This window comes from Melozone crissalis, unplaced genomic scaffold (genome assembly GCF_028551555.1).
Source record: "Melozone crissalis strain CALT ecotype California unplaced genomic scaffold, PUWL_Pcris_2 ptg000023l_1, whole genome shotgun sequence".
In the NCBI taxonomy this organism is placed as follows: domain Eukaryota; kingdom Metazoa; phylum Chordata; class Aves; order Passeriformes; family Passerellidae; genus Melozone; species Melozone crissalis.
In genome coordinates, this window is record NW_026535801.1 from 18,538,321 (window position 1) to 18,566,157 (window position 27,837).

The 27,837-nt window shown below is 36.6% G+C and overlaps 1 protein-coding gene across 4 annotated transcripts in view; it reads left to right on the plus strand.

Annotated features, from left to right (window-relative positions):
- The window catches only part of SESTD1 (SEC14 and spectrin domain containing 1), a 50,268-nt gene extending 23,670 nt beyond the window's left edge, over positions 1–26,598 (plus strand). For all 4 annotated transcript variants that reach the window (XM_054277684.1, XM_054277686.1, XM_054277687.1 and 1 more), the window contains 13 exons: positions 4,003–4,116; positions 5,540–5,637; positions 5,998–6,053; positions 8,573–8,784; positions 12,411–12,533; positions 15,828–16,022; positions 16,612–16,726; positions 17,829–17,988; positions 20,610–20,691; positions 21,009–21,131; positions 22,017–22,208; positions 24,018–24,139; positions 26,368–26,598. In XM_054277684.1, coding sequence (XP_054133659.1) covers positions 4,003–4,116; positions 5,540–5,637; positions 5,998–6,053; positions 8,573–8,784; positions 12,411–12,533; positions 15,828–16,022; positions 16,612–16,726; positions 17,829–17,988; positions 20,610–20,691; positions 21,009–21,131; positions 22,017–22,208; positions 24,018–24,139; positions 26,368–26,497 — 1,722 coding nt within the window. In that variant the 3' untranslated portion in view covers positions 26,498–26,598. The remainder of the gene's footprint in view (positions 1–4,002; positions 4,117–5,539; positions 5,638–5,997; positions 6,054–8,572; positions 8,785–12,410; positions 12,534–15,827; positions 16,023–16,611; positions 16,727–17,828; positions 17,989–20,609; positions 20,692–21,008; positions 21,132–22,016; positions 22,209–24,017; positions 24,140–26,367) is intronic.
- Positions 26,599–27,837: the final 1,239 nt, after the last annotated feature.

The window sequence follows — 27,837 nt, forward strand, 5'->3', positions numbered from 1 at the left end:
TTTCGGTTCAGTGTTTTAAGACCAGAATTTATAGCTTTTGTGGGCTTTCCTAAAAAGGCATATAGGAGTTCCAGTCAAAATTGTTTATTTAATTGCATCTCTCTTCATCTGTATGCATCTCTGATGCTATTTTGATATGGGAGACAGTGGGTTCTTGGGCAAAATAGGGAATTGTCTGTGAGGAGCTGGGGCATGTAAGCCTGCATTTATGTCACACCCTGAATTCTGTCCAAAGAAAGAGTGTTGAAAAATGCAAGAATGTTTGCCTATTTTCTCTTCTCTGGGATGTAAGAATGAGAGTGCTAATTATTGTGAGCACTGGAGGGTAAGGTGGGTGAGTGGGTAAAGCCACAAGTGAAGGAGGCAGTTCCTGGGAGTGGAGTTGATCTTGTGTTTATCGAGGTTCTGCCAACTGCTCTTGGGTTTCTAGTGTGACAGATTTTAATGGCACTGGCCAGATAAATATTTACCTAGTGTTTCTTGGTGTAATGTGAAATAAAATGATCTTTATTTAGATCAGTGTTCCATATTACACAAATAATACCCTATTCTACTCAGCGTTTAATCAAATAGTAATTTAAAAAATGGATTGAAATAGTATTTGGCATCAAAAAATAGGATTAGTTTCCTCAGGAAGAGGTAGTCTTTGCTTTACAGTTCTGTGGCAATGAAGATTGTATTTAGATTGCACTTGTTTAAATTTTGTATTCTCAAGGGACATGTGTATTGTTCTCTTTTGGAAAGTAACTACTCCTTTTCAGATTCAGTAGTGTGGCTGCTCTGATATTGCACACTTCAGTAAAAAGCTCCTTGTTACTGAAATTTTACAGCCTCCTGTTCTCAAGTAGCTCCTGGGTTTGACTCTGTAACATTTGTATTAAAGAGCTTTTTCATTTCTTCCCTTAAGAGAGAAAGTTCAGATGGATGTATTTAACATTTTGGGGACACTTTTACATGACCTCTTGAATATCTAGAATTCCTCTCGCATCTTGACTTCTGCCTCTATCTCCTTGTAGATGATCAATGAAAATTACAGAAAACCGCAAATGACATAGAGAGGTCAGCTTACTGCAAACAGTATTTAAGGCTTTTTATTACAAAATATACATGTTGCATGAATCAAAAACATGTATTTTCACTGCTGAGAAATAGAATTTTGCACTTAAGGCACAAGACTTTGAAGTCCATGTTTTTAGCTTTGTCATTCTTCTTTTGCTTGACAGCTTTTACAAAGGTTGTTTTGATTTTATTAAAAAATACAGCACTTCTGCCTTTCCCAAAGCACTGTTCTGAGTTATTCCTTTAAAGGCTTTCACAAGGATTGTGAAAGGCTTTTAGCAGGCCAGCATTGTACAGAGCAAGTTTGCTGACTAGAGTAGAGCAAGGATGAGAGCTGCTACCACTGCTCCAGGTTTCAGAAAGAGCTGAGTGCAGATGATGATTCCATGACTCTGGTCAGTAGCAAGCAGGACACGTTTGAAACCTGCTGCCCCTGTGAGCTTATTAGCTGTCCTTGTTGTCACAAGTGGGTGGATCAAGTGGGAAGGGAAGCAAAGATTAAAGGATTCAATAATTTATACTTTTTTTTCCCTGTTGTACCATCTGTCCAGATCTACTTGTTTCTCCCTTGGGAAATTTAAGCTCTTCATTTTAATATCCAGCTATAATCTGCTGTCCAAAGGCTTTTACTTTGGATTATGAAAGCTGCATTTTTCCCCCTTTTTCTGGAATCAACATAGTTTGACTTGGAAAAAAAGGAAAACAAAAAATCATTTCAGTTGCAAGCAAACAGGATTATTTCTGTTTTTACACCTGTAAATTAGCTTATCTTTACCTGTGGTAATATGTTGACGGGTGAAATTCAAAAGCAAGAATGAAACACTAATTCATAAGGGACAACTTTTTCTAGGATGTGGTATTTTGACATCTGTTTTCACAAAAAGTCAATTATAATTACTCTGTTTGGATTATGAAACATTTTGGAAACCTGACAGCAGAAGTTTGCTGAGCTTAAAGTAGAATTCAGATCTGTAAAAGTGAAGTGTCTTCTCACTGTCCACATTGCATTTTCAACATTTTTTTCTTCTTTGGCTTTTGGTCTGTGTACTTCTTGGCTATTAATCTGTAGTAGCTGATTTACTAATTTAAAGCATGTAGAGGATGTTAGGTTTAGAGCAAGAGCTAAATTCTATTTAGGAGCCTTCATTTCTGCCACAATCTAGTCAAAAATTCAAATGTTTTCTTATATTGTGAAAAGTACACTGAGGATTTTAGCAGCTAGCCCAGTGAACAGTCAATAAACAGTTTAAGAAAGAAGTGATTTTTAAATGAGAAACCTAGAGAGAATGAATGGGTTTGGAAATAATGCTTTAAGTTACAACGAGGTTTATTAATGAGGTGGCAGTTTTATTTTTCAGAGTTTTTCTAATAAGATCTAGAAAATTTGGGTTTTGACCAAATTTCTTTTCTGGGTGTTTATTTGTTGTCAGAAGATTTTTTTTTTTTTAATATGGCTAAAATATTTTTTGTGCAGGCTTTGCTCTTTCAGAATTTTTTATTTTAAAAAAACATCTCCCTAGTGGAAGTTGGGGGCTATCCCTTGCCTACTCCCCTTCCTGAAGGATCTCAGTTAAAAAAAATCTGAAATAAGTGGTCTCAATGCAGTCCATCTATTTTGTCTGGCTACTTGGGTCTTTTTAGAACTTGTATTTCAGTTAGGAGAACCAGCTGCCCTGTTTGCTTTAGTTCCCATACCAGAATGTCCATACTAAAATTGGTTTTCTTTTTTTTAATGAACTCATAGAGATGAATGTTAAAAATTACCTAAACTATTTAGTGCGCCAAAAGAAGGAAGAACAAAGGCTTTTTTTTTTTTTTTTCTTCTTTCCTGGATGTAGAATCCTCTGGGGTTTGGGCTGGTTACTGGCATTACCTAAAGAAACTACTAGCCAATTCCATTTACAGCAGCCATGTACCATTAAGAGTAGAGGACAATAGTGTGTATTTGGATGTTGCTGAAAGGTTTTCCTCTGCAATAATAGACCATTTGTTTGGAGCTACTCTGAATTCTGTAGTTTCAGTATCTGCAGGGAAATGGAGCTGGAATAGAAGTCTCTAGTTAGCTCTTTCCACGTATTCTTGTGCCCTGCAAGAGTATGTGGATGATTTGATGGGTTATAGCAATCTTTTCTTTTTTTCTTTTGTTTCTGGTTATATATTGCCAGTATGCCTGCTTCAATAGAGAGATTGTTTTTGGGGTTTTTTTCCACAGGAGTTATTCCAGGCTTAGCATGTCATTCATCAAAGCAAGCTGTGCTGCCAACTTTTGGTTTAGGCTTATATGAATAAGGCTCATTCAGGAGCTTCTAGAAATGAAGGCAAGAATTTAGTTTTCCACCTAGCAGTGGACCTGTGTTTTCCTATATGTCCTGATGTAGCTGGTGAACTAGATTTGTCTCCTGGGTGAACGACTCAGGCTTTTAAGCATATTAAATTTGAATTTTTGACTGCTCATAGAAATAGTATGATTGATCCAACTTTTGCTGAACCTATTTGCACAGTAAATGCAGGCACTTAACTTTTATGGCACAAACTCACCTCTGGGACTCAAAGTATTGCCAGAGAGGGGTAAAAATACTGAGTGCTTTGCAGTATGATAGCCTGCTACTGTATTCACTAGAAATAAATGGTGTGGTATATGACTTAATCAAAGGATCAGCTTCCAGCAGGATAACAGATATCCAGGGAACACATTGCTTTTTCCCACTGTAAACAGATAAGGTGATGATGCACTTACAGGATTATGCATGAGGCATACACTGCATGTCAGAATTACCTGTCTGGTTGAGGCCCACGTTAACTGTAAACAGCCATCTTTCATTGAAACATTCAACAGTAAAGTCTGAATCACAGAATGAGCTGCTCAGTATCTCTAGGCACATTTCTCAGATACTTAAGGAAAGTATGAGCATTACCTACAAGTGACGTCTTTTATTGTTGCAGGTTATTTTAGTATCTGCTAACAAGCTGACGCGATATATAGAACCATGCCAACTAACAGAAGATTTTGGAGGAACTCTCACCTATGATCACATGGATTGGTTGAATAAGAGGCTGGTTAGTTATCTGTATTTTGGGGTTCAGGGGTTTTTTAATGTCTCCTTCTTGAGCCCTGAAATTTTTGTTTGTGTGGGAACTGCAAATCGTGTAGGAAATGGTCACATGTGCAGTTGTGCAGTTCACTTACATGAATAGTCTTGTGGTAAATAACACTGACTTTACTCAGGGGATGATAAAGCTAATGTCATCAATTTATTGAACAACCTGTTCCTTAACGAAGCTCTTCTAGTAACACTAACTCTAGAAGAGCCTGAGTCTATGGTATAGTTGCTACAAAGGGAAATTGGCTGCTGTGGGAGAAGATACCGGGACTCTTGCAGATGCTTCTGGCTTTCTCTTAGGTCTTGGTTCCTGTGGTTTTAAGCTGTCCTACACCAAAACCTCTGCCAATGCAGTTTCCCCAGCAGACCAAGAAGCAGTAAATGTCCAGGAGCTACATCCTTTAATTATTAATCAGCACAATTTTTTTAAGCAACTGTTGGTGTGCATAGCTCTCCAGAATATTCTTAATCTTTTCTTCATTGATACTTGCTTTTCAATTATTTAAATAGAATTTTCAAAACAATATTTAATCTTCATTGACACAGCATGTTCCCTTCCTGTATAATCTGTTCTTAAAATGTGTGTCTTCGTCTACGATCTCTAGGTGTGTTGCAATTGCACCTACTTTCCTCTGAAATTTTAAGTAGTCCTAGATAAGTTAAGGAAAGTTCATTGGCAAGCTACTAATTAATAATTTAATAACAGTAAAAATACCTGAAAGTTACTGTGCATGTCATGTAAGACCCCCAGCCGTGCTCAGTTCTGTTAAAAAGCAAGACCAGCCCTCAGAAGTCAGGTACAGAGGAATTGTCTGAACACTGCACAGTGTCTTCACTGTACAGGTGTTGTCTGAAATCAGAAACCTCTGAGTTCAATGAAACTGATGAGAGTATTTTACTCTATATAATCCTTCTAAATAATATAACGCATTTTTATTTTATTTTAGTTATTCATTACAATATGGTCCATTTTAATAGTGAGTAGAAACTGGAATCTTTACAGAATTATTCTAATCCTTCCAAGTAAGCTGGCCAGTAGTTGTGTAACATGCCTTGATTCTCTAGCATTATTAAAGGCTTAAATGAAGGGTAAATGTCCCTAAGATTTTACAGGTTTTGCAGATATCTCAATTTTTTTCAGTATTCCTTATATTCAGTGTAATATTTACTATTTCCCTAAGGAGTCATAGTGCTCTTAAGTGTTCTGTGAACAAAACTTTGTTTTCTGTTGTTTTCTCCCTACCATCTGAATGCTGGGAAATAATTACACTATATAGAGACTGAAGTATACTAATGGAACTACTGAATAAACTTGCACCAATGCCTTCAGTACAGCTACCTAAAATTATGTCTTAAATCAAAACCTTCCTCTTACTTAGGTATTTGAAAAGTTCACTAAAGAATCAACGTCTTTACTGGATGAGCTTGCTCTAATTAACAATGGAAGTGATAAAGGAAATCAACAAGAGAGAGAGAGGTATGTGATTCACTTTTTGAAATCAATGCTTTTGGATTATAAAATTTCATTTGAATTCCAGAAAAATACTGAAAAAAATATATACCTTAAATACCTTGAAATGTGTAAAGAAATTCTAAACCTTTATAATGTAGGCTACAAAGTAGATGAGGGTGTGTGTAGATGGGTGCTCATTCAACTGATTACATGCACCTCCACTTGTGTTTTGATTTAATGAGTTAAAAAAGTGAGGACTTCACTGAGAAAAAGCCCTAGTCTTTTAAGACCCTTAGGTAGTTCCAGCCTTAGCTGAAGTTTCTGGTGCTACTGTAATCTGTAATACAAATTTTAATAATGTGTTCTTTTTTTATTTTTCCAAAGATCAATAGATTTGAACTTCCTTCCATCAGTTGATCCTGAGACGGTATTGCAGACAGGTATAGTAAGTCAAAAAATTAGAACGTTGGCCAGTAAAGTGCATAATTCATTTTAGGCCCCAAGTGGAAGCATAGAAGGCACAGTTGTTATCTTAGCCCTCTTCACAATGTAAGGAGCTTATTGGCTAATGTAATCTTTGGGTTAAAAAAAGTGATGCTAAGAAATGGAAGAACTCCAAACATGTCTTTTTAAGTACTTTTTTTATAATCTCACTAACGTCTTTACAATATTACCATAACTATTATGCTTAATTTTTGGAATGCTTTGTTTCTAGCTGATGTCAATATATTTGCCTTATAGAATGAATTAATCTCAGTAGCCACCAAATGGTTACAATACAGAAAGCATTTTCCTGCACAATTCTGACAATTTACATCAGTCTAATTCTGGACTGATCATCTGTCAGAAAAGTGAAGCATACGTGGCTTCTTGGACTCTCCATTCAGCATTAAATGAGTTGGGATGCTTTAACAGGTTGGGTTTAGGGTGAATTTCCTATTTGCAATAAAGTATAATAGTCTATTGATTTGGACTGGATTGTTGTTTTTTAATTTGTGTTTTTGTGGAATAAGTAATGCATAGTGTTAGGTGGTGATCAGAGTCTGAGTGCTTAGAATTTTTACCTTATAGCCTCCTAAAGGTAATGTGTGGATCACATGAAATATTTATCACAGTGGCTTTATGTGCCCTCTGTGTAAAAATTCAGCTCCTCTAGATGTGGGATAATACTGGTTTGAGTTAAAATGTGGAACAAAAATTTTGTGCTCTAGTCTTTGAAGTTTTGAAACATGAAGTGTCTGTAGGCAGTGTCGCTAGATTTCAGCCTAATTGTGTATCCTTGTCTAATAGTAAAGATCTTTGTACAAAACACCACTTCAGTTTTGTGTAAGCAGTTGGCTCCTTAGCCCATTAGTTTAAATGCATTCTGTGATTTCTTAATTCTGGTAATGAATTTTTTTTGGTAGTATGAAGTTTCATAACTTCCATGGGACTGGATGATCCTTATGGCTCCTTTCCAGCTCAGCATATTCTGTGGCTAAATCATGGGAGTTTGAAGAGGCACCCTTTCTCTGTTAGAGTCCCTGTACTGAAAGGCTGAGAAAAGGAGAGATTAAACTCTCCCCAATTAAATTCTTATCTCCTAACGACAGTTGTGAACAGAGGGTTTAGATAGAAGGCTTCTGTCTTCCATAACCACAGGTACTGTTCTTTTCACAAGCTCCAAATCCATATATATGGATCTATGGTTCATAGAATTTGATAAGAACTTAGTTTAAAAGATGGTTTTGCCTGGAAAAATGGTGATTGTTTGCTGATGAAACAATACAATAAAATTTCAAAATTACCTCAGTAGAACAAACTTGTAAAAGCCTAAGTCTGTTTGCTCTGCAGCTATCTGTGCCTATCTGTGGAGTGTTACAAAGATGAAATCCAAGATGTTTGTGCTATAGTACAGCAAAATGTATTTGAATTCTTAAGACATTTTCATTTCATAGTAATATATGCTGAGTAATTTAAAGTTGTTTGCTGCAATCTTCAAAGCCCTTGGCATTTTGAATGTTTCAGTAATAGCAGTTGAACTTAGTCTTTTGCTTCTGTACTTTCCTTGAGGAATTACTATTACTCAAGTAGTAGGTTTTTTCTTTTAGTGAACTGTGTTGTTACCATATTGAGACCTGCAGGACTAATGATCTCCAACTGGCACATTTTCACTTTCACACTAACATCTCTTCAGTGACCAAACACTGTTTTAACTGTTTCTCTGAGCTTTTTGAGGAACAAATCGATGGTCTGGGTTTACTTGTAGTGTCGTGTTTACATACTGAGAATTTTAACACAACGATAAGATTCTTCAAACAGTTTAGGCAAAAGATTAAATAGTCAAAATACACTTTTTTTGTGTATATGAAAGTCACTGCGTTCTAGAGAATCTATACCCTGATAGGATGCTTAAGAGCACAAAGAAAAGGACAAGACAGGTGAGAACTGAATACTGAAAAATTAGTTATTATTCAGCTTTACACTCTCTATGAAGGAGTTGTACTTGCTATAAAAATTCTGAAAGACAACAGAGAAATTATATAGTCAGATTTTTAGTGCCTCCAGAGCGTTCATTCAATGTAAGAACATGAATTGTTTGAGAGAAATACTTTGGATGCTACTCACCATTTTGAAGTAAATCAAAATACTTCAGAGTTGTTTCAGAATCAGGATTGTGCTTTCAATTTTCCTTACATTAATCAATGCTGTTGTCAATTTGAATGTTAGTCACAATATCTCTTTTATATATCTGAAATACACCACATTTCTTTTCCTCTGTTTTTTGACTGATCCAGCCCCACAAAGTGTGACCAAAGCTCTGCATGAAATTGTATCATTAAATGAGCCCAATGTACGAAAGATCATTAGCTGCAAAAATGCACTGCTGATGGTTTAAAAGCAGGCAGTCTTACTACTAATTTTTGTGGGTTTTTTCTTTGAATCTGGATTAACCAGGACATTCTGTGTATTCCTGAAGGTCATGAGTTGCTGTCGGAGCTGCAGCAGCGTCGGTTCAATGGGTCCGACGGAGGGGTCTCCTGGTCTCCCATGGACGATGAGCTGCTGGCCCAGCCCCAGGTGATGAAGCTCCTGGACTCCCTCAGGGAGCAGTACACCCGCTACCAGGAGGTTTGTAGGCAGCGCAGCAAACGCACACAGCTGGAGGAGATCCAGCAGAAGGTAATGCAGGTAAGCTTGCGGCTGTCCTTGAGTGCAGTGAGCTGGTTTTGAGCTCAAGTCTCAGACTGTGATTTCTGCAAAAATGAGGAGAGACCTTTATGCCTCCCCTCACTTCACAAATGTCAGTGTGCTGGTTTCATACAGTGCTTTACATTGTGGCTGCCACAGTGACTTTGCAAAGGCTGTTCTGATACGTGGAGGTTGCTATAAATGTGCTCTCTTGCCTTGGGGCTGTCCCTTTGCTGGGCACTGTGGCAGTGCATGGCTGCATTGCTGGAGGTACAAATGCCTGCCCTGCTGGCAAAGAGAGGAACACCTTTGACTGAACATCAACTCTGCTTTGCTTCCCCTGCCCACAGCATTTAAAGTTCCTGTTACTGAAGATAAGCTATTATTTATTCCTTTATTTGTCTGATACTTGGTGGTTTAACCTAAACTGAAGTGCTTAAGCTGTCTGCATTTCAGGAACACCCTGACAAGAATGAATATCAACTTCCTAATCAATTGCATGTTAAAGGTCATGATGAACTGGCTTGGTCCTTTGGAAACAGCCATGTAATTAGCACTTCCAACATTTTCACAGCAGAGTCTCAGTAGAGAAAATCAAGGAAATGGAATTAATTTATTCATCTTGTGTTTATCACTTGAAATTAGATATGTGTATTTTTAAGGTTCTATATAGTTTGAATATGCAGAAAATTGAATAAATAATTGCTTTTAACCTTTCAACATTGGCATTTCTAATGCATAAGGGGAGTGCATGTCGAGTACTTGCACTTTACAGCATTGTAGATATGGGTAAAAATAAAAACTAATCAATTTTGTGATGTCTAGCATTGAAATTAGAAATCTACTGAGGAGATAATTTTAATTTCTATAGCAATTTGATTACTGTAAAAAAATCTAAAAAGCAGATGTCATTTGTTGATATATTGAGCTGGAAGTATTAAAAATATATGAGAGATTAATATAATCCTATATAGAGCATATCAGCACAGCTGTGGATATAATCAGGTGAAGTTTCTTTCCTGTGTTTACATTTTAGTCGTTGAATAAGATGTGATTTTTATAGTACTTTGGCAAACTGACATTGTTAATGCATTTAAGTAGAATAGTTTACTATTACTCAGCCTCATTTTGCAATATTTGTAGTAGGAATAGTTACTTGTTTGCTGTGTGTACATTAGAGATGTTACCTGGCAAGTGAACTGAGCTTCAGTACACAGGAAGAATGTGTTTTGCTCTTTTGCCAAATGAATCAGCTTTTTTTAAAGTGTGTTTAAAAGCTTTCTTAATGGCATACAGATATTTCAGAAAAACTTACTAAATCTGGGAAATTATTTCATTTATTTTGGGCTTACAGCAAAAAATTTGGCTAATAGAAAGAGTTAAAGGCTAAAAGTAGGGAAGCTAATGATGCACAGAAGGAAGCCAATAGAGGCAAAGTGCCATGGAATTTATTTTGACAAAATTAACAGAAGTTGCCATATAACAGTACTTGCAGTACTTTAATTGGAGTGGGTGTTTTTCCCTGGTGTTGCTGGGGTTTTTTTGGTGCGTCTTTTAATCTTCTGCTAGCTTTCTTTACAGTTACATTCATATTTTATTATTTGTATACCATCTTATATTGCTAACCACTCCTGGATTGCTTTTGTGCTCCTGTTTCAATTTCACTATTTGCTGCTTGTCCTTACTGTGGCATGCTTAGTTCTTACTCCTCTCTCAAAGCCCTCTTAATTCAAAACCAATTCTCTCCATTATGCCTTCAGTATCCTACCCTCTCTTTTGAATTACCCCTTTTGCTTCTGTTCCAAGGTTTTGTTTCCCTCTCTTTTGTCTTTAATTTTGTAATGTAAAGGCTGCAGTGATTGTCAGACGTCTTGTAATAAGCAGTTTTCCTAAATGCTGCTTATTATTGTAACTCTGTAGGCTAGGATAAACTCTGGCTTTGTCCCTCCTTAGGCAGAGATGTTAATTACCATGTTTCTAATCTTAATTCACAAAAATAACTGTGATCTCTTGCAGTGGTCTTGTCATTAATGATTTTAAGGTTTATTTTATGAAAATTACATCACATTTTTCTGCATGTCCCCTAGTAATTCTTCCCTCCTCAGTTTAGGCATCTGTCACAAGAACAGCTATGTGCTGGCCTAAGCATTTGCAGAGTCAATGCAGAAGTTGCTGGAAACTTGCAATGGGGAGATGGTCTTGGCCAGATAGGGCAACTGCTAAGCAGTGGCCTTGTCCACTGTTTCAGACTTGCATGAGAACTGTCAGTTCCATGGGGAAGTTTTCCAGGCCACTGTGTCCTTAGAGGGGGACATCTGGGTCCCTTCACTTCTAGGTCAGTTCCATATTTAACCCATAACAGCTGTGCAGAGGTGCTGAGCACAACAGGAAGTTTCTCTTTAAACAGAAAGAAGCTGCATCTGTAGAGTCCTAATTTGTCCTAGAAATGATAAAAGCAGGGAAGACTGAGAGTGCTTTTGGAGCAATGAATATATGCTCTGAAACAGTGCTTTGGCATGGGGCAAAAAGGCAATGGGAAGGCAGGTACGTAATGACTCAGAGATGGAGTGAATTGAGGAGCCTTCTGTAATGATGATTGTTCTTGATTGCTGTTGTAGGGCAGCCTAGCAGCACCAAAAATGGTCCAATTAGTCCCTGTTTCATTTGTCTTTGTGGTTGTGGGGTTACATTGTGTATTGTATTATGTTTCCTGAAAATCTGTGTGAAGCTGTTTTGTGATTGATGTTTAAACAAAACTAACATTAAAGACAGGAAGCTGGCTTCCTATGCCTTTTTATTAAGGTTCAGAATCTAGAGGTATTCCTGCATTTCCTTACTTCAGGACTCCAGTACTAAGAGACTTCTGCACTTTGTTTCATTGCATCAATGTCTGTGTTCCAGATATTTAAAAATTTATCAGGGAATTTTTCCATAGATATCATCTGATAATTCAGATTTGTGTAAAGGAAACAAAATTTGAGACATTCGGCTTTGCTTTAATATTTGCTTTAATGTTTACATGAAAAAATAGTTTCAAAATAATAATAAAAGAAATCCAATACTGTAGTCCAAAGTTGTGACCCTGCAAAGACAAATTCCATGAGATGTGGCTACAAAAACTCAGTAACAGGTTTCTGTTATTTGAATAGAGCAAGTTGGTGTGTAAGTTTAATTTTAAAATAAGTATGTATCCTCTACTTGAATGTTACTTTATTCAGCAAAAACAGGAGAAAGCTCTCAGGTGTGAGGATGAATACAACTGTGCATTGTAATCACTTTGTTAAAAAAAAATTCTGGTTTGAACACAAGATGTCCATTAGCATTGTGTTTTGAGCTCTTTTATTGACAAGAGATATGAAATGACAATTGTCTATTTGAGAAATCTTGTCATAGCTGCCACCTGTTTTCATGAAGCTGACATGCTAAGGTTAATGAAAAGTAGTTTCTACTTAAAAATTTGAAGAATGTGAATGGATTCAACAACAAGATTTTTACAGAGCTAAAAAGATGCTTTTTTCATAAACATGCTTTTTTAAATGTCTGCTTGTGTTACAAAATTTTGCTTATACTAGTCTTTGTATAATTCATTTGCTACTTTGTTTTTATCATCTTTATCTTTCTGATAGGTTGTCAATTGGCTTGAAGGACCTGGATCAGAACAGCTAAGAACCCAGTGGGGAATAGGAGATTCCATTAGAGCTTCACAAGCTTTGCAACAGAAGCATGAAGAGATTGAGAGTCAGCACAGTGTGAGATTTCCCATACCCTTTTCAAGTATCAAAATAGTTCTAAATACATGTAGTTATGAGCAATGTATTTTGGTTATGAGTATCTAGGAATTTTGCACAGTGCATGATGTTCTGAGTTGCAGAGGAAATTATCCAAGCAGTTATAGAACTAATATGGTCATATTATATCTATTTGCATTTTTTTTCCCATTGTAGAAAAATGCAGATTTCTATCTGTGATTTTTCTTGGATTTAGTATGTTACAGCAGTTCTTAAATTTTCATGTAGAGTAGAAAGGATAAGTTTACATTTTCCTCTCTGCCAAAATGTCTGACAAGTCCTGCACTTCTCAGGTGAATAACTTCATGTTTTTGTCTCGATTAGACTACACTTAGCAGTAGCTGAAACTGACTTAAGACTTTAATTGATCAAGATTTTAGATATGCTTTATGGTCATAATGAAATCATGGAGATGTTATTTTGTAACTACACTAACTTGATGCCTGTGCTTCTAATTTTGAATACTTCCTAAGCTTCAATAGAATTTTGTCTTTCCATCAGATGATTATCTATAATTAGGTTATGAATATTCAGTGTTCCCAAAGGGAGTTTTGCTCACAGTGCTGTTCACCTTTTCTGACTTTCCTTGATGTAGACACTGGCAATTCTGTCCACTTTTCCCAGGTTCTGTTTGCAGTAATGACAATGAAAATAGTCACTGGGTTATCATTTTTTGGATGTAATTTAAGGGGGGAAAAAAAAAACCCCAAACCTTTAGTCTGAGAAGCACAGCACCCTAGACAACTCTAGTTGTGCTGACTGCACCTTCAGTGAGGATGGTTTCCTTGCTGGACGCAGCAGTGTAGGTGTCTGAGTTAGGTTAAGTAAATCCCATCTCCTCTCCCTTGTCGTTGCTTCAAGCTCTTCAAGCATTGTGGAAATCAGTACCTTCTGAAGGGTAAAACATCATGCAGTTGAAAACCTAATTGGAAAGGGAGAAAAAACCCCACAAACACGCTAGACTACCTACTTTGTCGACAAAAATAAATTTTAGTGGTTTTTAGTTATATTGGTGTTTCAAACTGAAAAGAGAAAACAAGACTGAACATTCTTTGTTTTCACTTGGATGTCTGTAACAGAGAGCTGTGATTTAGCTGGGGCTAAATGCAGTCCTTGAAATCATTGAAATCCCACTGAAGTTTGCAGGCTGCCCTACAGTGAGCTGAAGCACTGGCAGCATGGAACACAGCTTGGTTCTCAGGTGCTGGCAGGAGTTTGCAGAAATAACAGTCAGAAAAAATATTTTCTTTTACATCAAAAGAAGTAATTGGAAGACCACTGTCCTACCCTACATTTAGATGCCTGTTCAGAGATTAAAACCATTTTTTATCAACAGTGCTAGAAATATGCGCTTTGCCTTTTCCTTTGATTTTTAGTGTACGCTTCCTTTTTCATTGTTTTCCTGGCTTTTCTCTCCTAATAATTGAATTGACAGTTTGTATGCTTGCTTTCTTTCATCACCTCCTGTTTAATGTTGATTATAGTATTTTGAAGAGACTTGCAAAAATGTTTGATTTGTTTTGAAGATACTTTTTTTACTTCAATTTACTCTGAAGTGACAAAAATAATTTCTACAGGGTGCATTTTTGTTTGGTTTTTTTTGTGGGGAGAGGGTGGTTGGATTTTGGGGCGGTTTTAATTTTCTGCTAGTTTTATTCATGAGCAATACACTGGAACTGTAGTTTTTGAGCAGGTCTTTCTCCATGGGTTTGAACTGTCACATACAACTGTGCCTAAGTTCTCCCATGAAAAAAATGAGAAGTGCACTTTTCATACCTGGTTTGCTGGTATCTTAATTTTACTGATAGCTTGATCAAAATAAATTACTGCAACTCTTTAATGCTAAAAATAAAAACTGAAAAAAAGAAGAAATAAAACCCAAAATCCCTAAACATATTAATCTATTTTTTTTTACTCCTCATATTATAGTTTAAATGTCACATTTAGCTGGATTTTTATGTTCAATGTCAAAGGGCTGGTTTTGTGAACTGATTGTGCTGAATCTGTGTATCTACAGTACACATGTCACAATGGAAGATGTTTTCACATTATGTCATCATAGTTGCCCCTTTTGGGACTGATGAGAAATTTATTCTGCTCTTGAATTTTTGACTGATTGCTAATTTAACTTTCTCATTGCTTTCTCTTTATTCCCCTCCATGCTCTTTTCATACTCTTTTTTTTTCTCTGAGCAGATGGTAGAGGCAGCTCTGGGAGAAAAGGAAAAAAAATTCAGAAAATGGATATTTATACTCCGTTTTGCATGATTTGTAAATAAATGATGCAAAAGCTGAAGACATAATTTACAAAATTCTAAACATCCCAATAGGAGCGAGACAAGAATACAAATGAAATCAAATATTGTAGGCCAATAGATGGTGCTGTTCCATAGAAATGCATAGGACACTTCAAGGTCAAAATTAGAGCTGTAGAGCAAACACATTTTGCTTTACAGGCATCTCAGTCATGCAAGATGTGAATGTGATCTGGATGTATCAAGCTGTTTTTAAATCTCACCAAATTGTTAAGTATTTGAACTATTTTCCTCTGCAAATACACCAACAGGACAACATAACTAAATCTTATGTATGTATTCAGTGATCAAACCATGTGAAAAACAAATCTACAAATTTGAATTAATTAGTGTAAAGCTTTCCTTAAATAAGTAACAAGGATTGTTTTGAAGTTTCTGTGCCTGGATTCTCTTTTGTTAAGAAGATAGAGATTACTGCTGTCAGTAGATAGTATTCTCAGATAGAGAATACTGCTGTCAACAGCAATATTTTTCCAAAATTTGTAAGGAAATTATTGCTAGTTTCAGTCATGTCACTGAAAGTAACAGCTGGATAGTCCTGTGAACAGCTTTTTATAATAGCTGGTCACTTGGCAAAAAATGATCTTTTGTTTCAGTAAACCAGTACAGACATTTAAGCACTAGAAATTTGTTTTAAAATTGTGAAATTCCACTTTTGGTGGAAGTTTGGGCTGGAACTCAGAGCCACACATTGAACTCCTCCCATCTTTCTGAACTAAGTTTTTTATACTACAATGTGTGTATTAACATCTACTAAGCACTTTATTGGGAGTTGATTTGAAATCAGCAATATTTTTTCCTTCTCTGTGAGATAGTGCAGTCTGTAATAACCTCCTCTTTCAATCTGATTATTTATTACCCTCCAGTTGGATGTGTATACCATTTAAGGGCAATAAAATTATATTGGGCATTTTTAATTCTTTATATTCTTGTGTTTCTAGGAGTGGTTTGCTGTTTATGTTGAGCTTAATCAGCAGATAGCAGCTCTTCTAAATGCAGGGGATGAGGAGGACCTTGTGGAATTGAAAGCATTGCAGCAACAGCTGAGTGATGTGTGTTACAGGCAGGCCAGTCAGCTGGAATTCAGGCAGAACCTATTACAAGCAGCACTTGAATTCCACAGTGTTGCCCAGGATGTAAGTGTTTCTTTTTAATTTTCTTTAAGGCACTGTCAATATATTAGTGCGTTAGTATTGTAAATGTTGACTACATTGGAAAAATACTCAGGGAGATGAGGGGAGATATCATGTCACTTGGAAAATACTGTAAGTCAGCATTTACTGTAATTGAAACACTGAGAAAACTGGCTCCCCCTTGTTTTAGGAGGGATTTACTTTGTAATATGTCTTACATTTCAGTAGAATTTGAAATAAAAGGGTTACTAGTTGAAAAGTTACTTTTTTGCCCCTCTTTTTAATTTAGAGGCATATGCATTAATTGAACTGGAATTTGATATACTTTTCTTTTTGTAAAATGGCATGTTCATTTCCTATGTTTTTCTTAAAAAACAAGTAGAATCTTGGCTTCTACTCTTCCACCATCTAGGGATGTGTGCTCTTGGATTTCTACAAGGCAGATGGGTCATTTATCTTGGCTTTCATTTCCTCTACCTGCAAAGAGAAATTTGAAAATGACAAATTTCCAAACATTTAGAATATTTTAGAACCAACCATCTGAAGCTCAAACTTCTTTTTAAATATCAGCATTTATGTTCTTACATTTTAGTTGTCTCAGCAATTGGATGGTTTACTAGGAATGTTGTGTGTGGATGTAGCACCAGCAGATGGAGCATCAATTCAACAAACATTGAAACTACTGGAAGAGAAATTAAAAAGTGTTGGTAAGCAAGATATTTCTGCATTTCAGACATACACATTCTAATAAGTGCATTACAGGGAGAAGAAAGAGTAATCCCTTTTAAAAAATCACCAAAAAAGCAGGGGGACAAGATCTTATGACTTCTGATTCCTCACTATGTAATGTTCCACTGAGTTACTTTGGGCCGGCTTTTGTCTGGGGAAGTGATCTGGGACTGTTCTCTTTTAAAGATGTTTTACATCTAATATATATATTTGTTATATGCCATTACCATGCATTTCATCTGTAAACAAACTTCTTTCCCCCATTAATCTTCTTCAGTGGTTTAGGATTATAATGCTTGAATGATCTTTTTGTCTCCAGAACTGACACCTTGATGATTAAGGTTTTATCCCCTCGCTTTTAGAATACTTGCACTGGGTGTTTTGCAGTAACTTTGAATGTATATGTTAATAAATGGCACATTGAAGGTTGTTGCACTGTCAAGCGCATGGAATTATTTCAGTTGGAAGGGGTCTACAGTGATCAGCTTGTTCGTGAAGTTGTGGGAGAAGGAGCTGCAAAGAAAAATAATTTATGGTAGAAGTAGGTATGATTGGAATATAACAGTTGGATGCATAAATGAGATTTTCCTTCAGAAAAACAGATAGTAAAGCTGCCAAATAAGAGATGTAACAGCAGATCCCAAGGGTTGACAAATTTCAGTGTAGAAAATTGTATCAGCCATATCAGATGTATTATAAAGTAGTAACTTGTGCCAGCAGTGGAAGAACACTTAGGTTACAACTGCTTAGCAGGGATATATATTTTAGGAATTATCTAACTGTGTGGATGAAAGACACTAATTAGCTATGTATATGCTGAAAAGCTGACACGCTGTCAACTTCTATTCCTTTTCTTGTTATCTGCTAGGTCATAAAATAGCAAAGCCTTAGTTCTTTGTTAATACAGACAAATGCTCACTCAAACGAGAGTTGGACAGGGTGGTGAAGGACATAGTAATGTCCTTGTCATTTTCCAGGTTCCAGTCTTGATCTGTGTGTGATTCTCTTTTCTCCATTGAGGAGAAAACCCACTGAAATTCTGAGTGATCACTGACCTTTTTTTCCTCATTCTCTTATTAGACTTAGGCTTGCAAGGCTTGCGTGAGAAAGGTCAAAGTCTTCTTGATCAGATATCTAACCAGGCATCATGGGCCTATGGGAAGGATGTGACCATTGAAAACAAAGAAAATGTGGACCATATCCAAGGAGTGATGGAAGATATGCAGCTAAGAAAACAAAGGTAAGAACAACAATTCGAGTCATTCAGATTTTTGTGTGTTAGCAAGTCACTTTTTATACAATTTAGTTTGTTGTAAAGAGCCCATTTTGTTTTATGTTCATTAAAGGGATGTATTACAACTGTAATTTATATTTGTAGTATATTTGAATGGGAGAGAAACTTCCCTGACTAATCTGTTGTAGTGTATTCCTAAAAACAAGCACCTTTTCTATTTTGGTACTGGATGGAGTACTTGAATGCTTTCCTGTCCTTGTAAATGTCAGAAATTATACATTCCTTTTATATGGAGTTATGAAAATATGCAAGAGGTGTCCTTTACATGTTAGCAGTTTGAGATGGGAGTATAATGTAATTACAGTTGTGGTGATGGGTGTAAAATTATGTATTAAACAGCCTTGTTTGTCCTCTTTATCACAAGCTCTGTCCTTTGAGTATGGTATTTTCATTTCTGAAGATCGGAAGACAAATGAGGTGGTATTGGAGGGTACAAAATGGAGGCTCAGATTTCAGAAGAGCAGATGATGGGATACAGGACCATACAGTCACCCCAGGACATGGGGTTTGAATTTTAGGAAACCATATAGAGTGAGGGATGAGGTTGTGAAAAGTGTTGGAGGGAGTTGAATTTATAAGAAGGATGGATTTTGCCATCATCCTCTTCCTCCAAAATTTGATTATTTGTACTTAAATATGTAGTAGTACTGGATTGTTTTGTAATACTGCCTTTTTTTCTACTGAACAGTGTGAAAGAATTAGAAGCTATTGCCAGTAATACTGCTGGAAGCCCTGAGACCATGTAATACTGTCCACAGAAATGGCCTGGTGTTCAAGGGCATTGGCTGAGCAAAGAGGTGCCTCTAGGCAGCAGCAAGCTCTAGTGAGCATCAAATTGCCCGTTTTACAAATTAATTCCACTATTCTTAAATTGTTTTCTTAGGGAGCTTAGTGTAAGGACCTATGTGTTTTGATAGAGCTTAGAGAAAATACTGTTTTAAGTCTGCCCTCTGAATCCAATTAATTTAAGCAATACTTATGTTTGGATGGCAAGCTGCAAAAAGCTACAGAGGGTGTGTCACTGTGCAGTAAAATGGCAGTTGGAATTCCATATGAGAAAAGAGATGTGCATGGGAGAAGGGGAGACTTTGTATACACAGTAATGGATTCTGAATCAGCTGTGAACTCAAAGATAAACATTGGAAAACTTGAAGAAATTGCTTCAGTGTTCAAACACACAGGGAAAAGCAAGTAGAATGCCAGGAATTATTAGGAAAGGAATAAAAAACTGAAAGAAGAATGTCATTGTGTCAGTGGATAGATTGGTAGTCGATTTCTGTTTGTGTTACACAATTCTGCTCTGTATTCTCAGAAGGGTTATAGAATTGTGGGAAGTCATTTAGAGGACTAAAACATCAATAGTATTTACAGACAAAGGTATGAAGCAGCTTTCAGATTGTGAATGATTAAACAAGGTTATTTAGCCTGGATGAGACAAAAAAGTGAAAGGACTAAGTATCTCTCAGTAGCATGTAATAGTATTTTTTGCTATTTAATTTCATTTTCCAACTTCTGTTGAATGTTTCTTGTTGTTTACATACACATGTTCTAATGTTTATTTTTAGGGGCATTTTACTGCTTTATTTATGATTTTGGAACCTATAAACTGTTTTCCTGCATTATTAGAGCAGATGATGTCCTTTCTGTAAGCATTGCAGGACACGTAACAAAACACAGCATGCTAACAAACTGTTCTTTGGAAGAGCTTATGTTTGTAACCAATTTGGAAAGGCTCATGCACACAGTCTTTTGCATTTGCTTATAAAGCCAACTGTTGTTGACATTAGTAATTCCATTTGCACTGAACAGGAGTGTGAGTCTTGCTGTCTACTTTGTAGGCTCTGAAATTGAAGTGGAAAGCATTCTGCTAGATGTATTAGCTTAGGTCTCATTGTGGAAAGAGAAGGATTTTCAACACTTCAATTGGAATTCTGGAGAAAGAACTGCAAACTGTGCTCAACTCAGAACAAGATAATTAGGGTCAGTTTTTATATCAATTAGATTTTGAAATGCTTCCTGACAAGTAAAGCAAAGGACAATATCATATAAGGGTGCAGATATTACCATCTCTAATGAGCTAAAAAGAAAAATGGAAAAATGTATTATCTTTTAATCAGCCTCATTGTATTCATTAAGAAACATTGCCCCCAACAAACAGTACAGTTCAGAATTATGCCAAGTTGAAGCCCACTTTCATCTGAATTCTAATAGGACAAAGTCTGTGTTAGCCTCTGTTTTGCAGAGCTTACCAGTGCAGCAAGGTAAGGAACCTGGGATGCTGCTGCAGGACCTTGCAGCTGTCTCTGGTGTTACTGCCTCAAGCTTAGCCATATCAGGAATCTTGAGGATCATGAATTTGGTGACTTGGAGTGCTCAGTTCTACTCATTGCAACTTTCTCATTGTTGTTTGGGGCATGAGGCGGTTTTGCCAAGCTAAGCAGCTTTGATCACCTTTTCATGAATGCTTGTTTCTTAATGTTTCTCACTTGAAAACATTGTTGTCAATGTCAGAGTGTTTTGTGTCTGCTGTACATGTGTTGATGAATCTTTGTGTGCTGCTGTTTAAGGTGTGAGGATATGGTGGATGTGCGGAGACTGAAGATGCTTCAGATGGTGCAGTTATTTAAATGTGAAGAAGATGCTGCTCAGGTATGGAAATACCTCTAGATATCCTTCTGATATTTGTAGTCCACTGGGTTGATTTATGGGGGCTGGTAGTTTTACAGTACTTTTTTTGCAACTTTCAAATGTAGTTTTATTTAGGGAATATGTACAGTGAAAATAAAGGCTATAGCAGTGTCTGCAAATAGTATATTTGGGGATTGCATGCATGATCTACCAGTTTGTGACAGCTCATTTAACTTTTTTCTGTATCAAAAGTATATGCTAGTACTGAAGTAATGGCGCCCTTCTGGTTTAATTTCTTTTTAATGTATTAGTTTTTGTTCTTTTGCTTTGTTTTTAAGGCAGTAGAATGGTTAAGTGAACTGTTGGATGCTCTGCTGAAGACACACATCCGACTGGGAGATGATGCTCAAGAAACAAAAGTTTTACTGGAGAAACATCGAAAATTTGTTGATGTTGCACAGGTGAAATGTGTTATTTTTTTCTAGCAATATGTGGTTTGTGCAGTTTCACATCCTCTCCTAAACAGAATCAATATCAGTATAGGCAGTCATTGAACAGCTGTCACTGGTCTTACTGGTTTCCCTCAGTGCCTGAGTGAAGAAATTGATTGCTGAAGTTGGAGATGGGCCTAATGAGATGTTGCAGCTCCATCCAGAGCAGCAATGCTGCAGGTCACTACCTTAGTTAACCTTCACATAGGCAATGCAAACAACCAAACAAAGTTCACTGGCTTTTGTGAAAGATATATCTCAAATAGTCTTTAAAATTACATTTGACAAGCTGGGCCAAAGCACCTGGTCAGATCTTTTGTCAGTCGTTTGCTGCTTTTAGGAGTGTCTAAATTTGACTTGTTAATTAACAGATGTGATGTTTTCTAATTCCAACTGCTGCACTGGAGTTTCCTCTTTTGATGAATAAGAGTTGATGGCTGGAGGGTCATTTGCTGTTACAGTGATTGCCTCAGGGCACCTGGATGCTGGCTGACCATAAACATGGTGTCAATAAAATCAGGGAGACAGTCCTCTCAGCAGTGGATATCAAATATCCCTTGGAAGATCCAAACAACTATTCAGATTTCTTGGGAAGCTCTCTTCCTTTGCCAGTGTGAACACTAGGCAGCAGTGGATATTTTTTAAGAGAGTTAAAGCACTTTTGGTCATTACAATTTTATTCTTACTTTATCAGCATTTTCCAGTAGACCAGATTAGTTCAATGTACTTTGTGAACCTAAATTGTGGAGCTTCCATAAACTTGCCTGCTGTTGTTGCTTTAAGATGCTGTTTCATTGCCAGGTAAAGTGCAGGGTTTTTACAAGCACTTACTCTCCCATCCCCTCCAATTTTTAGAGTACTTACGATTACGGGAGACAGCTACTGCAGGCAACAGTGGTCCTGTGCCAGTCCTTGAGATGCACTTCAAGGTCCTCAGGGGACACACTTCCCAGACTGAACAGAGTGTGGAAACAGTTTACAGTGACTTCTGAAGAAAGAGTGCACCGGTTGGAAACAGCTGTCGCATTTCATTCAACTGCTGAAAAGGTGAGTGTTGTGTTTTATTAAGAAGAAAAATTTCTTACCTGAGTTCAGGCAAACAAAATGTAAGAAAATATGAAGTTGCCAGTGTGTACATTTATCCTTTCTAAATTTTTGTTTTAAATGGCAGAAAGAAGAATTTACATATCCTTTTCCAACCATTTACTTCAGTACTTAATGTAATAATTTTTCATATACCTGTACTGGTATAGGGCCCCCTTAACAAAAAGGAGAACAGCACTCTTCAAATGAGAACTCTGATATTGATGATAAAGCATTTCTTTATGTCTTTTAGACTGTAATTCTTAAAAGCCAGGAACGCTTCTTTGTGCAAGGTATGATACAAACCTTTCAGGTTGTTTAAGTTTTTTGAAGAGTTAATTAAAGGTCTATTGCCCTTTAAGCTGTTTGGATATTGTATGGGCTTCCAAAATTTCTCACAAACTGTAAATGAAGGCAGCTCCTTCCACTTTAATTTCCACACATGCTGTCTTGCTCCATCTTGTATTTTGCACCTGGTGGGGTTTGAAATGCCTTCTTCCTGAACACACTCTGCCTTGGTATGGTTTTCAGACTCCTGTAACCAAATGTCTCACTGCTGCACCCAGTCAAGTGATGCAAGAAACACACTGGAGGACGAGCATTCAACAACAATGTGATGAGGATTAGTTGCTGAAGGGGGAAAATGTTGAGAGCTTTCAAATGCTTGAACTTGAGACAATGTCCTTTAATGTAGGTCATGAGGGATAGGACCTTTTTGTCCACATCTGCTTTTTTAGGTGAAGCAGTGTATTTTAAAAAATCAATTTAGAGTCTGTTTCTCAAATATTGATAATAAAATTGCATGTAACTGGAAAAAAAGTAAATCTTGCACATGGTAAAATAAATTCGTTTTGTCATTAAAAGAGAGCATGGATTCAGAGTTGATTAATTTGCTCCTTGGTTTTATTCATTTCTTATTTGTATTAGTGGAAAATACTTTGAATTGGCAGACATTGGGAGTTAGTGGAGGTTCACAAAAGCAGAAATAGATCATCCGTGCTTCCAGAGGTTTACCTGATACCAAATTAAATTTCAGTGGTTCATAAACTCTTAGAAGAGTAGAATCTCTCAATCCATATTATGAGCATGCTTTCATTATTGCAGTAGTTAATTGCTGGGTTTGGGCAATCTTAAGTTTAAAGAAAAGTAAATTAATGTCTGACAAAACAATGCTCATGTTCAAAAACCTAATTCTCCTTTCACTATTGGACATATATTAATGAGTCTGTGTGGAAAATAGACTGTTAATATCCATGCTGCTTGGGAAAAAAGTAAGAAGTGGCAAAGTGAGAAGTGGAAGAAAATAGAGTACTGAGTACTGGTATTGAGTTACAATCCCATCTGGAAAGACTTGTGTTCAGATTTTTTTTAGTCCTACCTGTTCTGTGCCAGATGTAGTTTTTAGTTTTGAAACCTTTTGTAAGCAGTCTTCATTGACCCTGGTGTTTCCACTTTAAATTGCTGTCTTGTATGTTCAGTGGTGTCAGTCACTATTTTTATGTGTTTCATATTTGTTGCAGGAATATTGTCAAGGAAGACTACTTTTTATTCCCTCCTAGAAGTAATGTAAAACATTCTAATACAAAGCACTGGTAGCTCTGAACATTCTTCTTAAAGAACTTTAATCAGTTCCTTTCTTGAATTATATGTGTCAGTTGATCTCATGTAAATGTGGCAGTGGAAATGCCAAAAGAACATCCACTCTTTCAGTTAAAAAACTACATGCGATCCCTTGTGTACTTTATTCTGTGTTTTCTTACTTTTATTAAACAGATTTTGCAGGAATGTCCAGACCAGCCAGAGGCTTTTCATGAAATGGAACAATTTGATGAAATTGAAGCAGTTGGGAAATCACTGTTGGACAGACTAACAGTGCCTGTAGTTTATCCTGATGGGTATGTAGAATGGTTTCTGATGCCTTTGGTAAAGTTGTATCATAGTCTCACATGCAGAAGAATCTTGAAGGCTTATTGCTGAAACAGAAAAGTGAGCACATTGTTTTTATAAAATTTGAAATAGGACCTGTCTGCTTTTATGAAAAAATGGGAAGGAATTTTTAATGAGTACTAATGCTCTGCCATTTTAAAGTAGTGACTTTTTCACACTGAATGATATTAGATTTATGCAGTTTTTGCACCAGCACAGCATGCAGAAGTAACAGAAGAATGACCAGTCCCAGTCTCTTCTCCCTGAAAAAAGATACCAGATAAGAATTACAGGATTTCTATTTCCTTATTTGCAATTCTATCTATCTAAGCCAGTATATTGAAGATAAATTTATATTTTATTTATTTGGTAAACAAAACAGTACTTTCCTTGAGAATTATTCATATTAACTTTAAATTGGTAGCTCTCTTGAGCTACAAAGGCAAATTGAATTTGGAATCTCAGCCATAATAAAACTCAGTTATCTGTGTTTAATAATGCCTGTTGTTATGCTGAGCTTGTAGTTAATTTCTACATGAGTTACAGCCAAGCTATGGAGCAGTCTCTGGTGTGTAGGATGCCACACCATAATGAAAAAGGTCTGAAATAAGTACATTGAATTAGAGGCTGAAGCCTTATGAGAGAACATCAGGCAACTGTGTTAAGCATTACCTGAAGTCTACCTGAAAAACACAGTTGCAGGAAGCTGGTCATGAAAATTAATTGTCATCATATTTCCAAAATGCCATATTCCAAATACCCCACCTTCTGCAGGGTAGATCCTTCAATACAGAGTGCTAATCATGAAGATGGGCCCAGGCCTGAATTAGTAGTGATTTTCACTGTTCTTTCAATAGTGTTTGAAAATAGTGGAGGGTTTTATAGCTGTAGAAAAAAACCCAAAACAAACAAAAAACTGATTCAAAAGCAGATAAAGAAGTGTTTGTTAAAGTATTTTTGTATAACTTCTGTATAGCAGATTCTAGTGATCTGGTAAAAGTAACAACTGTTCAATCCTGAATATTATTTTTGACCCCTCTGGCATTTCTGTAGAGTTTCGCATATCCCCCTGTATGTCCTGTAGTTCAGGACCCCCTGCTCATCATCCTGGCATTCTGGTTTTGAAGTGTTTAGCATATAGTTTGAAAAGGGTTTGCTGATTATTAGAAATAGTTTGAGATTTAAGAACATAAAAAATGTCATAAATGATTGGGGGGCATTTTCATCAGCCTGTTCACCTCCTCAGACTTTTGCCAGTATCTTTTTGGAAACTCAGGTCACTGTTCCCTCTCCTGCTCATGGCTTCTGCACTGTATGAGGAAATGCTGAGATCCATGTGCAGTTATGCAGTCTGACCAGTTACCTCCTCAAATGAGTGTATTCCTGCACAGAGTATCTTTTTCTGTCCAATTTTGCCTGTCTGAAAGTCCTCTGTCCTACTGCCATTTCCAGAGTGTACAGCTTCTCTGCTTTGTAACTAGATTTAATACCTGTTCTTCTGAAACACATATTCTGTTCAAACCCTCCCTTTGCTGACAGCTTGGTTAGTGGCTTCCCTAACATTTCAGCTGCTCTTTTTTGTATTTGAATTACATAGCCGTGTCTTCCTTTCAGTTTGAGAGGTAGATGGCATAATTTGACAGCATGTGGTTGACTTAACATGTGAAGAGTCCTTTAATAATGCAGCAATTTTAGAAACTCAGAATTCCTGTATAGACAGGTATCACAGATTGTCACAGCATGCAAAATTGTCAGATGGACTTGGGGGAGAGCCAGAGAGGGGTGGTAATAAAGAGAGTTGGGAAGCTTCCAGTTGTGCTTCTAGAATAGTGCCTTGCTGTTCAAATCACAGAATGGTTTGGGTTGGAAGGGACATTTAAAATAATCCAGGTTCCAATCCCCATGCCAAGGGCAGGGACACCTTTCACTAGACCAGCAGTGTCTCAATACCCTCAAACTTCTGTTGAGAGTGTGTTTTGGATATGAAAGGCTCATTGAGTATTTGTAACAATTTCATTAAAATTTGCTGTTACGTCTTCATCACTAAGTCTCCAAAGCTTTTTAAGGTGGTTTTTAAATGACAAGAGGGAAAAGTGGCTATTTTTCTCATCAGTTTTGTGTTTTCTACTTCAGTTAACAGGTGTATTCATGTACTGACTTACTACTGATAATTTATTGTGGTTTGGGTTTTTTCTAGGTCTGAGCAGTACTTTGGGAGCCCAAGTGATATGGCTTCTGCAGCAGAACACATCAGGGAGAAGATGAAGTTAGTTAGCCTGAAAAAGCAGCAGCTGAGACAACCAGAAGCCACTACCCCAGAGAGCTAATACTGACCTTGTCTATGAATTCATAACAGGACTTCAGTTTGTAATCCAGCATGTTGTTTGCATATTACAGAATTTGGTATAATATATTAAAATGCATTTCACAGCTGTTACGAGTCTCATCTTTTTTCAAAGTAAATGTTCTCAGCATCTTAATACTGTACATCTATCAAGCCATAATTATTTAACATGCTATGAAACCATAGACTCCAAGTATCTTATGAAAAGGAACTGTAAACTTTGCACTGAAATTTGCTGTAAAGCTTTACCTGACCTGTCAGCTGCTTCTTAGTTAGACAGCTGATGCAAGCTTTGAGTGGTGCTAATTAAAGTGTTAGAAGTTCCATATTATGAAACTCTAGTTCTTTGCTTCCCCCATGCCCAGGTGATGTAGTAATTTTAGACTGTGAAGAAAGTACCTGCAGTGTAGACTGTGGTAACCCTGTAATTTTAATTTGAAATACTTAAAAAAAAAAAATTTTTATTGTGCCAGTATGCACCCTGCCCATCAGATCTTTGATATATCAAATTCATTAAACAGATGTTTTCCTATTTGTATTGATAATGTATTAAAAGCTGTTTGTGCTTAATAAAAATCATCTTTTTAAAATCTAAGATAAATTTGTTCTGGTCTGTATTTTCAAATATTGTTTATACTACATTTTTATGATAAGTGGTAGTAAAAATAATTGCTCCCCTGATATGTTTAGAAAATTTGTATAATTTTTCTTATGAAATACATTGTAGCTATAAGAGAACTGCTCTTGAACTATTACTGATGGGTGCAAAAGTCCTGGCTATTTTATTCTTTCTTCCTGGTAGCAGTACTTGCACGAAAGTAAGATCGTATTTGCGTAAGTCAGTGTTATATTAATCATAGTTTTGTTCCCTTGTAAGACTAGCACATGTCTCCTGTGCTTTATTTCTAAGTCCTTTGTTTCCTTTCGATGGAGAATCCTGAATAATGTGAATATATCCCTGTTGGTACCTTTGTGGTTAAAGGCTTTTGTGTAATGAAAGAGAAATTAACATGAGGTTCATAACTTCAAACCTTGAGATTAGTAATTAAATGAAATTTATTCAGAGAAGGGAATTGGATTGAAACCAAATCATCTGTGTGCATGGCTTGGTTAACTTCTTAATCTTCAGGATGCAATCTGGATACATCAATTATTATGTGTTTGGAAGAGAGTGTGGGATCTGACCATTTTAGAGTACTCTGTGTGGGGAAAAAAAACAACTGTAAGTCTGAGAACTCTGTTATCTCACTATACTTTTCTCACGGTCAAAATAATGCTCTCTTCATACAGGCATTGCTATTACTCTGCAGATTTTCCTGATGG